The following is a 16,817-nucleotide window of genomic DNA, read 5'->3' on the forward strand; positions in this document are numbered from 1 at the left end:
CTCATTGGCCGTCCATTTTTAACACCATGGATCAAACTCGAAAAATAATATTTTTTTAATATGAATATTTTCATGAAATCTACAAGGTTGTGTTGTTAGATTGTAAATGTGATAATCAATGTGGGGCCAACAACCCTTTTTAAGATTTGAAATCTAAAAAAATAAATATGTGGGCAACGGACAAGAAAAGAATCTCTATATTGCTGATATGATTCGTAACACATGTCAAACGTTTGTTGGCCTATGAGCAGATGCATGAAGGGCGTGCGCCAAAACTGTGTCATATTATCAGCACTCTTAACCAAATGAAGACATTATTGTTATTAATTAATTCTTTGCTGGAGCAGCTTTCACTACATATTCCGCTCTTCTTTAATAGTCATATATTTCAAATATTTAGTCAATCAGATAACGAAGCTTTTGACATACATTGTACAATCAATATAACTGCTTTATCCATTAGTAATTACCCCCACAGTATAAAATATTAGATTATATCTATACTAAAAAGGCACTTTTGCTTGAACTCTAAGGTAAAATTTTCAGATTAAATGATGAATTGATCTATACATCTTCAATTAAGTTATGTATGATTGCTCACGAAAAATGAAAGAACCAATGATTTCCCTAGGAAAATGTGATTATCCCTAAAAAACATGACTTTTTCAAGTGTGATGGCATGTTCCCCAGAAATCATTTTCCTACCAAAACAGAAATATTACACCCGTGGCCCTAGGAAAATTATTATCCCACTTCCTAATGTTATTCTTTCAAGATTATCCCCACCTCCAAATCGAAAAACCTACTCTCCTTTCAACATTTTCCTAGGTGGGGGTTGGTTCCATGTATACCCAGAATCAGATTCAAACTTGAACATCGGTTTCAGTTCCGATTTCAGGTATGAGAAACTTACAACTAGAACCACCCAATAAATGCCCGCTACCCATTTGGTACCTGTTAATAAAAAGAAAAATTAATTTGACTTAATTTCTAAGAGTTGTTTTACTCAAATAGATTATCACATTAGCAATCCAACACCACAACCCTCAAAACTTCATCCAAGAACTCATAATATATATATATGTGGTTGATCCAAGGTTTTGAGAATGGACGGCTACCGAACTTACACCTAAATATTTTTGAATATATTTTTTTCAAAGTTCATAGAATTTTGTCCTCTACACAACTCTAAATCAACGGATCACATTTTTTTATGTGACAAGTTGAGACCAAGGAACCTTAGTAAAGGTGAAATCATTACTAACTTAGTAGGGCTAGTCAAACTCTTATATTTGTTTGTATTTTTTGAACTATGAATGGGGTGTTTTAATTTTTAATTAAAAAGATTGTGATGGCAATTCTCTTCTTCTTTGAAGTCAAAACTTGATAAGGACAAAGAGAATTAAAGATAGAGGTTTAAAAAATAGATAGGGTTGAGACTTGAGAATTAAGTTAGTTGTTTGATAAATTATTAAACATTGAAATATCTCTTCATATTATACTACTAAATAATAAATATAAACATCCTTTCAAATAATTACCTAATGGGATACCCAATGGAGAACTGATTCTTAATGGGTCCTTAAAATTATTACCCATACCCGACCTGAAAATGAATCGCATCTCTCATAGTGGATCCAAAACCAATTATCCCATTGGAGAACTGATTCTTAATGGGTCCTTAAAATTATTACCCGTACCCGACCTGAAAATGAATCGCATCTCTCATAGTGGACCCAAAACCAATTAATTGGTTTTGGGTAAACAGGTGATTGGGTACCCATTGACACCCTAGGTGGAATCTATCAACGAGATCATTTTTCCTCATAAATTATTATTTTCATATAATGACACATGAAAGAGTCAATGCATGTACATCCATCAATTTGGACTAATTTATTAAATTTCAAGCCATCTTTCATTAGTATTTCTTGGATGAAGACATTATTGTCGTTACTTTCTTGCCAAATCAACTTTTATTACATATATATCGCCCTTTAAATCCTTCTAATGTATTCTCATACTCCATAAATTAAGAAAAACTATTACTTAATTAGATGGTTGGTCCTATCGATATGCTATACTTCTAGCATCTAAGGTTGTCACCTGGTGACACACCAAACTGGTTACAATAATCGGTAAAGTATCGAACCCTTGCATCAACAGCTCCAGGGTTTCCGCCGTTACATTTAATATCCCCATTGATTGCTCGAATTGTAGCACCAAATCCTTGGCCCGATGTTATGCTTGAGTGAACATTGTTCATCCAAAACCACAAGGCAGTCTTGAACGACACAATGGGATCGTTGGCCACGGTTTCTGGAGCATTTAGGCCATTGAATCCAATGCTGTTTCCTGCCGCACCATAGTTGTAGTTCCATGTGAGTTGAAGCGGTCCTCGACCATGGTAACTCTTTCCGGCTACACATGGGTACTGAGTATTTTTCGGATCACAGTAGTTCTTAGATGCACTATCTATCTCTTCTACGTAGCAAAAGTCTGTACAAGCAAGACAATTAAAGGGTATTTTAATCATTTACCAAAAAGTGATTGTTTTTAGGGCCAATTTATCATAAATTAGGGTAAATTACACTTTAGCCCTGTGGTTTGGCTTATTCGATTAAAAGCATCTATGGTCCTCATATACTTTCACGTCAATGGAGGAGAGAGAGCTACCTTGGAATATAAAAAAAACTAACGTCTCAGCCTCTCGTGATCATGATTTCAATCTGATTTAAAAAAAAATATCTCAAAAAATAATTTTTTCTTTTAGATCTATGTCTTTGAAAATGAATGACTAGTGAACACCCAATATTTTAAGAATGGGATCTAAGTGTATGGCTGATGTGGCACTTTTTCAATCATTTGATCTATACTATATGTGCCAAAGAAACAGTTCTTATATAAAGAACTATAGGGAGAAGTGACCCCGTTACATATAACTATAGGGAAGATAAGTGGAATTGTTGAAATGACTCTTTAAGGAGTTACTATAGAATTACACCAAACTATAGGGTGTGAAAATGTAATTTTACCCCCATAAATTACGTTTAAAACTCATAGAGTCGACTCAAAACTCAAATGAGTCAACTCACGAATCTTAAATGAGTTGACTCAATTAATTTTCAAGTGGACTCAGTCATTCAAGTAGGAAATAGAAACACCCAAGTCAACATAGAAATACATGGAGTCGGATTGGGAACACTACTGAGTAATTCGATCAATTATCTAATGTTTGTTATAAACATAGTTTTAAATTAGATTATCTCAGTCTCGATGAGTCAAATTTCTTAATATTATATATTTATATTTAAACAACTATCTTTTACTATTACAAGGAGCTGGGGCCACCTTATTCGGGGCCAGTACCACAATACCCGAATTTACTGCAACATAAACCTGGAGCACAGCCACAATTCTGCCCCACAACGGATTCTGACAGAATTGTAACAAAAATTCCGATGGAAATTCGGATTATAAGTAAGGTCTTCATGGCAGAGGCGGATGCCATTTTTTTGTTTTTTTGAGCAATACTAATAGGGTTTTGGAGGAAGATTGAGAGCAATGGGTTATGAGATTAATGTGGTAAAAGGTTGAGAGGTATTTATAGTTTTGTTTGGAGGAAAAAGTAGTTAGTGATGGAGTTAAGATTGTTGAATAAGGCAACCATACGTGTCTACTTTGGGTTTGAATATTCAAAATTTAAAGTCAAATTTGGCTGTGGAACCATTCATGAAAAAAATTTCCTGCCTAACAACAGATAATGTTTACTCTCTGCATTTGTTTGCTTATAGATTTTTGATACATTTATATGGGAAAGTTTTGTATATATATTTGCAAAGATTAACACTCGATAGATTGCAATAAAACACCCAACAAAAATTTATTACAATTTACGGTGGGACAACCAAGTACGTTAGGAATGCAAATTTTTATTGATGGGTTATAGTATTTTTACTGTAAATTTCTATTCAAAATATTTTAGTAGCTTACAAAATATGTAGGTTACAAAATTTAATTTTAAAATGGTATTTATTTCAAAGTTAACACGAAATATCAGAGGAACACGAAAGCCTAGGGAAGGATCGGATATAAACTCCCAATTTCCAAATAATTCAAGTGGATATTAAACTAAATTTTGTCCATGTATGGAAGATTCATGATGTAGGGTCCATCTTGAGACAAAAAGAGAGAAAAACAATGACAAGGCTTTATTATTTCTTGATGGTCATCTTGATTAGTTCTTTTTAACGAAATTTTACTTATAAAAAAAATGACTAGGCTTGATTAGGTACCGGTCGAGATACCACATCTTAAGGGGATGTATTTTTTCTAGAGTCAATTTTGTTGACAAACTGGTCAATGTTCCCAACCATTTGGCCAGGAGACAGAATGAGGAAGCCAAGAGCCCTGAGGAATGTTTGAGGGGGAAAGATAGCTTCCATTGATCAGATAAAAACCTTAGAGATATTTATGTGAACGTGACCAATTTTTCACTTATTTACGATTCCGGCTAATTGTTCATTTTAATTACCAAGACATGAATATTTAAAAACAAAAAAAAAAAGAAGAAGAATAAGGGTATCCCGAGACTGCCTCATAGTATTTTACCATTATTGGATAACATGACTAACTTAGTATGATTTGAAATCTTAGTAAAGGTCGTTGGACCGACAAAAATTATCAAATTGGCAATCCAACATCACAGACTTCTAGGTTTCATGGAAAAACTCAAATTCAAAAGATTTTTGAGCTTGATCCAAGGTCCTGAGAATGGATAAATAACTCATTTTTAGCTCGCAAAACGGAGGTTCACCCAAAACCTTACTAATCCCATATTCAAACCAATTAGATGTCCAACAAAGATTGGAGGAATTCAATATTTTTTTCTAATCTTCCGTTGTGTTAAAAAGAGGGTAAATTCGATACAATTCTTTTAAACACTATTTGAAAAGGGTTAAATTCGACTGATCTTGGTGTTGAATTTACCCATTTTTTCATGTGGTGTTCACTAAGTTAGTGAAAATATAGAAACAGATAAATTTTTTGCTCTAGTTAGATAACTTTATTATTCGTGTGAAACTTTTGTAGTGAATTTACATTTGAAACCATTTGATTTTAAAATATCAGTTATGTAAATTTTTTTAGAAATCGGTGGGTATAAAGCTAAATTCACGTCAAAAGTTTTACAAATTAACTAAAATTTATCTAAGTACGTAAATATTTCAAAATCTTATTTGGTTAAGTACACTACAAAATAAACGGTCTTCACCGGTGTTTTCAAATCGCCGTCATATGATAAAGAAGCGTTGGTATTATATATCAATGGTGGTTAGCGTTTAACTAGCAATTATAGCATCGAGGAAAATTATAGCGGCGCTTAAACGGCGGTTATAGAACCACCAGCAATAATATATTTTTTTCAGTGATTTTATTATCAATTACCGGCGATTATGAAATACTGATACAAATCTTGGTCCACGTGTATTTTTCTATTACTGGCGGTTATAAATAGCCGGCAATATATAATATAAATAGTGTTTATTGAAAACCGCCACTGAGATAATGTATTAGAGGCGCTTTAAAAACTACCGGTAATATATCATATTTACGGCATTTCATGGAAACCGCTGTTAAATACTGTTTTAGCGGCACTTTATAAACTGTCGGTAATATATTCTATTAACAACATTTTTTTGAAATTGCTGGTAAATAATTTATTAGAGGTGCTTGTCTAAACTGCTTGTAATGGATCATATTAACAGCATTTTCTGAGAACCGCAGGTAATTATATTAATAATATATTAAATATATTATTAAATATTATTTACCAATTGTTTCCTATAGTTGAGAAACAATAATTAATAACAAACAAACATGCCTCTAACTCTAGTACAAAACATCCTTAAAAAGTCCATCAAATGTTAAATTATGTAACACAAAACAATTTTGATTGGCTTAAAAAAGTAGTCCCATTGGCTCAACTATGAACAGTAACAACTGAGGCGATTAGGGTGGTGCGGGAGGTTATTTTATGAAGTTGAGTAGGAAATTTAGTGAGGTTTTAGGAAAATTGAATGAGAGTTGAGAGGCGAGTGAGATCTTAAAGTTGAGAGGGATGAGAGATTTAGAAATGAGAGTGTTGAGATTTAAGAGAGGGTTCAAGTATTGGGGATTTGTGATAAATTGATGGGTTTCCATATAACCATGAGGTGACTTTTGGGGTAAGATGGGGTGAAATTATCAAATGATGAAAAATGACATAAAGCTTATGGATGAGGTGTAGGGAATTTGAGTTTACAGGAGGGGTAGATATGAAAAATGATGTGAGTTATTTTTTACCCAAGTGGATTGGATCTTTCAACTTATATGAGTTGAGTGTTAGGTAAGGTTAAGGGGTGTGGGTATTGGTTAGAAGATTGATTATATAAGGAGGGTAGGTATTAATATTTTTGGAGGGTGGAGGAGATGGTGACACATGACAAAAGTTGTATGAGGGTGTCGATTAAGTGACTTGATTAAGGTGAAGCGGTGTGCGTGTTGCTTGTGATAAGGGTTTGGAGAAAATGATGAGGGTAGTTTATGACATAGGGTATGGAATAATGATGAAAATGATTTCTTTTTAAAGATTGATTGTGGAGGTGATTTGTTAGTAGTTTTGGTTAGGTTAAGCTTAGGTTTGGGTTTGGGTTTGGGTATGGGTTAGGATTAGTTTGGAAATTGATTAGAACCATGGGATTAGATTGAGTTCGGTTTAGGTTTAGGTTAGGGTGAGGTTGGAAATTGATTGGATTTGGATTTAGTGGGGTCTTAGGAGGTTAGTGGGCTTTAAGGAAAATGGCTTTGGGACTTTAGAAATGAGGTTAAGGATTGAATTTAATGGGTTTTACGGTGGACCTTTAGGTCAATTGGGCGTTGAGGATCCTTTATTTTGAATAAAAGCGATTTTATAGGGTTAGGGCTGTAAACCCATTTTGATTTTAAAAAATATATTTTTTGAGCTTTTTTGCACCAGGCCCATTCAAATTGGGGTGTCTGTAACTTTAAAGCCTCTGCTACTTTTATTGTTTACATTTTGGTAATTACAATAAATAATTAGTTGGAATCGTTATTTCATCAAAAGTTGTCACTTTTTCATAAATATTTCAATCCAATTTCCCATTACTATTTTCCCTAGGAGTTCAAAATCCATCGAAAATGAATTCCCTATAATCATATATGCAAGAGTAAATATAGGTCGATTCATCGATTTGCACTGATTTAAATTTCAAACCTTATTTCATTAAAATGTGTGTCTTTTACATATAGTGGGATATCACATTAAAATGGCAATCACATTTAACCATATGAAAGACATTATTGTTATTAATTACTTCTTTGCCAAAACAACTTTCACTACATATTCAGCTCTTTATTTCCTTGTAATTTATTCTCATACATCATAAAGAAGAACCAATATTTAGATAATCATTTCGCTATAGCTCTAGCATCTGAGGTTGTCACCTGGTGACACACCCAGTTGGTTACAATAATCGGTGTAGTACCCAACCCTTGCTTCAACAGCTCCAGAGTTTCCACCATTACATTCACCACCGTTGATTGCTCGGATTGTGGCACCAAACCCTTGGTTCGATGTTATGATTGAATGGACATTGTTCATCCAAAACCACAAAGCGGTCTTGAACGACACAACGGGATCGTTGGCTACGGTTTCTGGAGCATTTAGGCCATCGAATCCAATGCTATTTCCAGCTGGGCCATAGTTGTAGTTCCATGTGATTTGAATCGGTCCTCGGCCATAGTAGCCCTTGCCGGCCACACATGGGTACTGTGTATTGGTCTCATCACAGTAGTCCTTAGAGGGACCATCTATCTCTTCTATGTAACAAAAGTCTGTACAAGCAGAACAGTTAAAGGGGTAGTTTAGTTATCCAAAGGTCATTAAAATCATAAGCTATGTTTAAAATTCATCAGTTGACCCGACTTGTAACTTGGCTTAGTTAACTCAATTAAATTTGGAGTTGATTTAATCGTAAATTTCTATTATATCTAATAAGTTTTGATCCGTTGTCTCGTGAAAAAATGCATAATCCCAACAGTTGAAAAGTATATCATGAGAATATAGCATGTACCCTTGAAGATAAATCTTATCTTTTGGATTTCATATTTCAACGGTTGACATTGCGTATTTTGTTAAGAAAAAAGGAAAAGTTATGATCGTAAACTTACGTCCAGTCTCATGTGTGACATGGGCAAAGAAAGCAGCGATCTCGCGTTTTGAGTCATCTTGGGATCCAACAGTACCAAACTGAGGGTACGAATTCAGGGCTTGAAGGAATCTGTCTCGTGAGTAGAAGTTTTTGCCTGCACACCCTCCATCTGCTTTATTAATGATCCCATCAAAGAACCCTTGGGTTACAATGTCAGCAACCGAGCCACCATTCTGACCCACAACGGATTCCAAAAGAATTGTGCTCAGAATTACGATGGAAATTTGGGTTAGAAAGGTCTTCATGGTAGAAGGTGATATCATTTTTGAGTAATAATAATGGGGTTTTGGAGGAAGAATGAAAATAAGGTGTTATGAGAATTGGGTACAAGGTTGGGAAGTATTTATATTGTTGTATGGAGGGAGAGATATTTAAGTTTTGAATTAAAAGAGGTGGTTCTGAAGGCAAGAGTGTCGATAGGGGCAACACGACTTTGAATTTTCAGAAAAGAAAGTCAAATTTTAACGATTAGATGTCGAATGAAGATTGCAGGGGCAACATCTTGAGGGTAATGGCTTTGGGACTCTAGAAATGAGGTTAAGGATTGAATTTAATGGGTTTTATAATGGACCTTTAGGTCAATTGGGCCATAAGGATCTTTTATTTTGAATAAAAACGATTTTGGAGGGGTTCGGGTTTTAAACCCATTTTGATTTTAAAATATATTTTTTTCAGCCTTTTTTGCATGGGGCCATACAAATTGGGGTGTCTACAACTTTAAAGCCTTTGATACTTTTATTGTTCACGTTTTGATAATTAAAATGAATAGTAAGTTGGAATCGTAATTTCATCAAAAGTTGTCACGTTTTCATAACTATTTCAATCCATTTTCCCATTACTATTTTCCTTAGGAGTTCAAAATCCATTGAAAAAGAATTCCCTATAATCATATATGCAAGAGTAAATATAGGTCGATTCATTGATTTGCACTAATTTAAATTTCAAACCTTATTTCATTAAAATGTATATCTTTTACATATAGTGGAATATCACATTAAAAGGGCAATCATCTTTAACCAAATGAAGACATTATTCGGCTCTTTATTTCCTTGTAATTTATTCTCATTCATCATAAAGAAGAACCAATATTTAGATAATCATTTTGCTATAGCTCTAGCATCTGAGGTTGTCACCTGGTGACACACCCAGTTGGTTACAATAATCGGTGTAGTACCCAACCCTTGCTTCAACAGCTCCAGAGTTTCCACCATTGCATTCACCACCGTTGATTGCTCGGATTGTGGCACCAAACCCTTGGTTCGATGTTATGATCGAATGGACATTGTTCATCCAAAACCACAAAGCGGTCTTGAACGACACAACGGGATCGTTGGCCACGGTTTCTGGAGCATTTAGGCCATCGAATCCAATGCTATTTCCGGCTGGGCCATAGTTGTAGTTCCATGAGATTTGAATTGGTCCTCGGCCATAGTATCCCTTGCCGGCCACACATGGGTACTGTGTATTGGTCTCATCACAGTAGTCCTTAGAGGGACCATCTATCTCTTCTATGTAACAAAAATCTGTACAAGCAAAACAGTTAAAAGGGTACTTTAGTTATCAAAAGGTCATTAAAATCATAAGCTATGTTTGAAATTCATCAATTGACTCGAAACTTGAATAAGTTGACTCGACTAGTAACTTGGCTAAGTTGACTCGGTTAAATTTGGAGTTGATTTAGTCGTAATTTGCTTGAATGAACTCTGTGATTCAAGTAGAAAATGCATCCTAGTCAACATAGATCATATGCACCGAGTCGGTTGGAAAACCCCATCGGGAAATGCTATTATATCTAAGATTTATTTCAAATATAATTTCAAATTATTAAATCTTATGTATTTATATTTAATAATTATAACTTTACTAACTATTAGGTGAATAACAAACATCTAAATGAATAAAAAATAGTTATTTTATATCAATATAAAAAACACAAATATCAGTCGACTTCCGAATATATATCTTCCAATTTATTTTCTTCTAAAAATTTTATTGCATGAAATTTTCACTATTAACATAATACCATTAGAGATAAGCCCCCAATCATGTTGTTATGATATACTTTCTTAAAATTTTGATTAGATCATGTCAAAATAAGTTTTGATCTGTTGTCTCGTGAAAAAATGTGTAATCCCAACCGCTGAAAAGTATATCACGAGGATACATCACGTACCACTAAGATAAATCTTATCTGTTGGATTTCATATTTCAACGGTTGACATTGCATGTTTTGTTAAGAAAAAAGGAAAAGTTATGATCGAAAACTTACGTCCAGTCTCATGTGTGACATGGGCAAAGAAAGCAGCGATCTCCCGTTTCGAGTCATCTTGGGATCCAACAGTACCAAACTGAGGGTACGAATTCAGGGCTTGAAGGAATCTGTCTCGTGAGTAGAAGTTTTTGCCTGCACATCCTCCATCTGCTTTATTAATAATCCCATCAAAGAACCCTTGGGTTACAATGTCAGCAACCGAGACACCATTCTGACCCACAACGGATTCCAAAAGAATTGTGATCAGAATTAGGATGGAAATTTGGGTTAGAAAGGTCTTCATGGTAGAAGGTGATATCATTTTTAGGTAATAATAATGGGGTTTTGGAGGAAGAATGAAAATTAGGTGTTATGAGAATAGAGTATAAGGTTGGGAGGTATTTATATTGTTGTATGGAGGGAGAGATATTTAAGGTTTGAATTAAAAGAGGTGGTTCTAAAGTCAAGAGTGTTGACTGGGACAACATACGTATAATACGCGTTTAATAACACTTTTGAATTTTCAAATTTGGATACGTGGTCTGTTTGCCTACTTTTATCTTTGTATGCGTGTCACTTTATTATTGGATAAAAAAAGAGGAACAAATGTTTAATAAGATTCATTTATCTTCAATAATATCTAGTGGACTTTTTCTAGAAGCCAATCATACAGTTGAGGACTCCATCAAATAAGAGTGGGAAAAATTTTTAGAGATCAGTAATTATTTTTGAGGATAAAAGTAAGTAAGTATATATATATATATATGGGTCCTGTTCAATGGCAAATATTTTGGCAAACATTTTTTCAAAACATGGGTTAGAGGTCTTGGAATAGGCTGATTTTTGGTGAGGATGATCTCTACGGTGAGGAGATCATCCTCACCAAAAATCAGCTCATTCCAAAACTTCGAGCCCCAGTTTACAAGTTGAAAAATCATGGACCGTCAATTTTTTGTAAACCATTTTTGATGGGGTTATAAGTTTTGGAATGGGCTGATTTTTGGTGATGATGATCTCCTCACCGTAGAGATCATCCTCACCAAAAATCAGCCCATTCCAAAACTTCTAACCCATGTTTTAAAAAATGTGTTTGCCATTGAACGCTACCCCTATATATATATATATATGGGTCCCGTTCAGTAACAAACATTTTGACAAACATTTTGGCAAAACATTTTTCAAAACATGGGTTAGAGGTTTTGGAATGGGCTGATTTTTGGTGAGCATGATCTCTACGGTGAGGAGATCATCTTCACCAAAAATCAGCCCATTCCAAAATTTCTAACCCCAATTTACAAGTTGAAAAATTGTGGACCGTCCATTTTTTTTAAACCATTTTTTATGGGGTTAGAAGTTTTGGAATGGGCTGATTTTTGGTGATGATGATCTCCTCACCGTAGAAATCATCCTCACCAAAAATCAGCCCATTCCAAAACCTCTAACCCATGTTTTGAAAAATGTTTTGCCAAAATGTTTGTTGTTGAACATTTCCCTATATATATATATATATATATATATATATATATGGGTTCCATTCAGCACCAAACATTTTGGCCAACATTTTAGCAATTATTTTTGTCTTACATGGGTTAAAAGTTTTGAAATGGACTGATTTTTGGTGAGGATGATCTTTATGGTGAGGAGATCATCCTCACCAAAAATCAGCCCATTCCAAAACTTCTAGTCTCATGTTTATAAGTTGAAAAATCGTGGACTGTCCATTTTTTGTAAATCATTTTTGATGGGGTTAGAAGTTTTGGAATGGACTAATATTTGATGAGGATGATCTCCTCATATGTAAAAACAATGTAACATTAATAAATTTTCAAAATATGAGTTAGAAGTTTCAGATTGAGCTGATTTTTTTTTAGGATGATTTCTATAATGGGAAGATCATCCGAAAAATAAAAATAAAAAAAATAAAAAAAAATAGTCTAATCTGAAACTTCTAGCCCCATTAAAAGGGATTTAGAATGTAGACCGTTGTTTTTTTGTCAATAATTTATAAATCACTTTTGATGGATTTAAAAGTTTCAGATTGAGCTGATTTTTTCACAATATTTTAGTAGCTTACAAAATATGTACGTTCCAAAATTTAATTTTAAAATGGTATTTATTCAAGTGGAGCTTAAACTAAATTTTGACCATGTATGGAAGATCCATGATGTAGGGGTCCATCATGAGACAAAAAGAGAGAAAATAATGTCGCGACAATGACAAGGCTTGTTTATTTCTTGATGGTCATCTTGATTTTATAAAATCAAATTTGTGATAAGTATACATATTTGCATCGATTAGCACTCAATAGAGTATGATAAAATACCCAACAAAACTTTACTACAATTTACAGAGGGACAACTAAGTACATTATGAACGCAAATTTTTATTGATGGGTTATAGTATTTTTACTGTAAATTTCTATTCACAATATTTTAGTAAGATACAAAATATGTAAGTTAAAAAATTTAATTTTAAAATGGGATTAATGTCCATGTTAACACGAAAGCCTGAGGAAGGTTCCATCTTGGGATAAAGAGAGAGAAAATAATGTCACAAATCATGACAATGACTATTAGGTTTGATTATTTCTTGATGGTCATCCTAACCAATTCTTTTTAATGAAATTTAACATTAAAAAATGATTAGGTACCGATCGAGACACCACATCTTGAGGGGATGTATTTTTCTTGGAGTCAATTTTCTCAAGAATTTTGTTGACAAACTGGTAATTAATGATCCCAAGCATTTAGGCAAGAGCCCCAAGGGAAAGATAGCCTTCCATTGACCAGATAACAACCTTACTAGTCCGGTATTCACACCGGGAAGATGTCCAATAAAGATTGGAGGAATTCGGTGTTTTTGTCTAATCTTTCACTATATGGAAAAAAGGTGTAAATTTGATACGATTCTTTCAAACACTACATGAAAAAAGGGCTAAGCTAAATTCAATGGACGAAAACATAGAAACAGATAAAAAAAATTTCTCTAGTTACACAACTATATTAGCCGTGTGAAATTTTTTATAGTGAATTTACCTTTGTACCTATTGATTTAAAAATATCAATTGTGTAATTTTATAGAAATCGGATGGGTATAAAGCTAACTTCATTACAAAAGTTTTACAAATATGCTAACAATTATGTAAGTACGTAAATATTCAAAATCTTATTTGCTTAAATAATTTCATCAAAACTCTTTATTTGACTTGTAAAAATTAAAGATTTATGCTGGAGTGACCTAAGTGGGGAACACGCGGGGTACATCTTGACATGGTGGCGTGCGCATGGCTGTAAATGTGTTTTCTCCAAGATACGAGTAAAACACATCTACGGATATGCACACTCCACCACGTCAAGGTGTCCTCCGTATTAAAATACCCTTTGTGTAAAGGTATAGAATTGAAAAAAATAAGGAAGAGTAAGTGAAAATGCCTGAGTGGAGGCGGGAGTGGTCAAGATGATTGCACGTCACAATAAATCCATAGAGGAAGCCGAATGGGCATGACCCACCAATGTAATGATTTAAGGACCATCATTGTGATGGTTCAAATCGATGTATTTCAAAATGGAGGTACGAAAAATTGATTGTCTTGCGTGTTGATTTATGACCCGTCGACGAAGGCAATTTTTCCAAACCCCGTAAATCTTTTGTGTTATATTTTGTTTATCTCTGTTTGAAACTTCATAGTTTATCCATCTTGATCGATTAAAGGGAGTTTTTCCGATATATTGCGGGCGTACATAGCTCACGAAGGCAAAATTATTGGATATTAAAAGTCATGGATCCTTGGGATATTTTATATAATAATTAGAGAATCCCAAAGTGTAAGAAAACTACTAAAATTATAATTTAAGGAAGGTGATTCTAGAAAAAGAAAAAAAGTAAATTTATTGTAATATTTCTTTTTGAAGTGCAAAGGAAAAAAAGAATAATGGTTTCGTTCGGCCTTTATTTCTTCATCTTCCTATTTATAAGTACAACTTAAGCATCGAAGACGCCCTGATAAGAAGCATACTGATGCTCCAAGATAGTAGCAATAGAAAATGATCGACAAAGCAACATCAACAAGTAAAGAATTGCTCATTGATGATCTTGAGGTGTTGGAGTTGAAGGAAAAAATTATCCGCACAACACCCTTGATAATTATTTAAAATGTTATTTTTTTTTTTTCCTTATAAATAAACTTGGATTTTTGAATTTACAATCATATAGGTTGGGTTTTGATAAATTTGGGGGTCCAACTCAAAACAAATTGGCAATGAGGGAGAGGCCCACAAACTTATAAGGAGAAAGACAAGACAATGAGTCTCCGATGTGGGACTAAACACAACATGCCCCGAACGTGTGGGAAGGAATAGGCCAAAGCACGTGAAGATATAAACTAAGTGTTGTGGATGAGAGGAAGGCCAGCTATACCATGATAAATTTGGGGGTCCAAGTCAAAATCAATTGGCAATGAGTGGAGAGGCTCAAAAGCATATAAGAAGAAAAACAAAACAATGAGTGCCCGATGTAAGATTGAACTGAACATGTTTCAATTGGCTTTAGACTCATTTCATTACAGAGGGAAATGTTATGTTATATTTTGAAGTAATTATTAAATGAATCCCCCACATGGCATACTCAATTCATTCCCCTGACGTGACATGTGTTAGAATCATTGATTTGAACTCCTTGGGATACACAACTGTATATCCCCATAAATATGTGTTGTTATGTATTTTGAGGAGTATAGAACAGTTCTAGCACATGTCACCTCGTGGTAGTCGATTGAGTATGCCACATGGGGGAGTCATTTTATCACGACTCTATATTTTGACAGTGTCTGGGACATCTCAATGTATAGAAGCCATAATAAATAGGATATGGTTTATAGTGATATGTCTACCGGGAAATTTTCAAGTCATATAAATCTCATTAACTACATTTAAAATCATATGCATTAGCTCTTCGTGAAATTGAGGTGATCCAGTCGTACCTTCCAGTAGGGCTACCTTATTATGACTTCACCCAAGTTACAAGTCCTGCCTTCGGCATCCCCCTTCTTGCGGTTAAGGTAACAATTTCAGACATGACCCACTCCCATAGGGTGCCGAGCATTGTGGACAAGGCCCGGGAACGAATTCACTATTGTATGGTTGATCGGCGGTACTAGCGATTTTGACTTCATGTAGGCGAGTTCCAGTGTCCAATCCGAACTGAGGACGCATTTTTGGGTTAGCTGACTCTCGCAGGATCACAATCCTTTGGTCCAGCCATTGTAGCACAAGAGTCGCCTAGGGCATTAGGGGCATGATGATTTTACATCATCCTCACCTTCCTTTGTATGGGAAAGTTTTAAATAATTTCTCAAGGAAAATCTTGAGTTCATATATACATATTTGCATCGATTAGCACTCGATAGAGTATGATAAAATACCCAACAAAACTTTACTAGGATTTACGGAGGGACAACTAAGTACATTAATTTTTATTGATGGGTTATAGTATTTTTACTGTAAATTTCTATTCACAATATTTTAGTAGGATACAAAATATGTAAGTAACAAAATTTAATTTTAAAATGGGATTTATTTCAATGTTAACACGAAAGCCCCAAGAAGGTTCCATCTTGGGATAAAGAGAGAAAATAATGTCACAAGTCATTACAATGACGATTAGGTTTGATTATTTCTTGATGGTCATCCTAACCAATTCTTTTTAATGAAATTTAACATAAAAAAATGATTTGGTACCGATCGAGACACCACATCGTGGGGGGATGTATTTTTCCTGGAGTCAATTTTCTCAAGAATTTTGTTGACAAACTGGTAAATGTTCTCAAGCATTTAGCCAAGAGCCCCAAGGGAAAGATAGTCTTCCATTGACCAGATAAAATCCTTACTAGTCCCATATTCAAATCGATTAGATGTCCGATAAAAATTGGAGGAATTCGGTATTTTTTCTTATCTTTCACTATATGGAAAAAGGTGTAAATTTGATACGATTCTTTTAAACACTACATGAAAAAAGAGCTAAATTCGATGGATGAAATTATAGAAACAAATAAATTTTTTTCTCTAGTTACACAACTATATTAACCGTGTGAAATTTTTTATAGTGAATTTACCTTTGTACCCATTGATTTTAAAATATCAATTGTGTGATTTTTGAGAAATCGGAAGGGTATAAAGCTAAATTCATTACAAAAGTTTTACAAATGCGCTAACAATTATCTAATTACGAAAATATTTCAAAATCTTATTTGGTTTAGTAATGTCACCAAAACTTTTTATTTGACTTGTAAAAATTAAAGA

At 34.0% G+C, this 16,817-nt stretch overlaps 2 protein-coding genes across 3 annotated transcripts; both read right to left on the minus strand.

The window, feature by feature from the left end:
• Positions 1 to 1,892: 1,892 nt before the first annotated feature.
• LOC147382266 (endochitinase EP3-like) lies at positions 1,893 to 8,596 on the minus strand. 2 transcript variants are annotated; one of them, XM_086428215.1, is made up of 2 exons: positions 8,230 to 8,596; positions 1,893 to 2,499 (listed from the first exon to the last, which is right to left on the minus strand). In XM_086428215.1, exons 1-2 carry the CDS (start codon positions 8,531 to 8,533, stop codon positions 2,087 to 2,089), a joined length of 717 nt encoding a protein of 238 aa, XP_086284341.1. In that variant the 5' UTR covers positions 8,534 to 8,596; the 3' UTR covers positions 1,893 to 2,086. The 2 variants fall into 2 exon arrangements, with proteins under 2 accessions (XP_086284341.1, XP_086284342.1); XM_086428216.1 differs by lacking the exon at positions 1,893 to 2,499 and adding an exon at positions 7,260 to 7,893 and having other exon boundaries at positions 8,230 to 8,593.
• Positions 8,597 to 9,203: 607 nt separating this feature from the next.
• Positions 9,204 to 10,899, minus strand: LOC147382267 (endochitinase EP3-like). Its single transcript, XM_086428217.1, has 2 exons — positions 10,540 to 10,899; positions 9,204 to 9,793 (listed from the first exon to the last, which is right to left on the minus strand). Exons 1-2 carry the CDS (start codon positions 10,841 to 10,843, stop codon positions 9,384 to 9,386), a joined length of 714 nt encoding a protein of 237 aa, XP_086284343.1. The 5' UTR covers positions 10,844 to 10,899; the 3' UTR covers positions 9,204 to 9,383.
• Positions 10,900 to 16,817: the final 5,918 nt, after the last annotated feature.

Source organism: Akebia trifoliata, chromosome 16 (genome assembly GCF_017979445.1).
Source record: "Akebia trifoliata isolate Shusen 1 chromosome 16, ASM1797944v1, whole genome shotgun sequence".
In the NCBI taxonomy this organism is placed as follows: Eukaryota; Viridiplantae; Streptophyta; class Magnoliopsida; order Ranunculales; family Lardizabalaceae; genus Akebia; species Akebia trifoliata.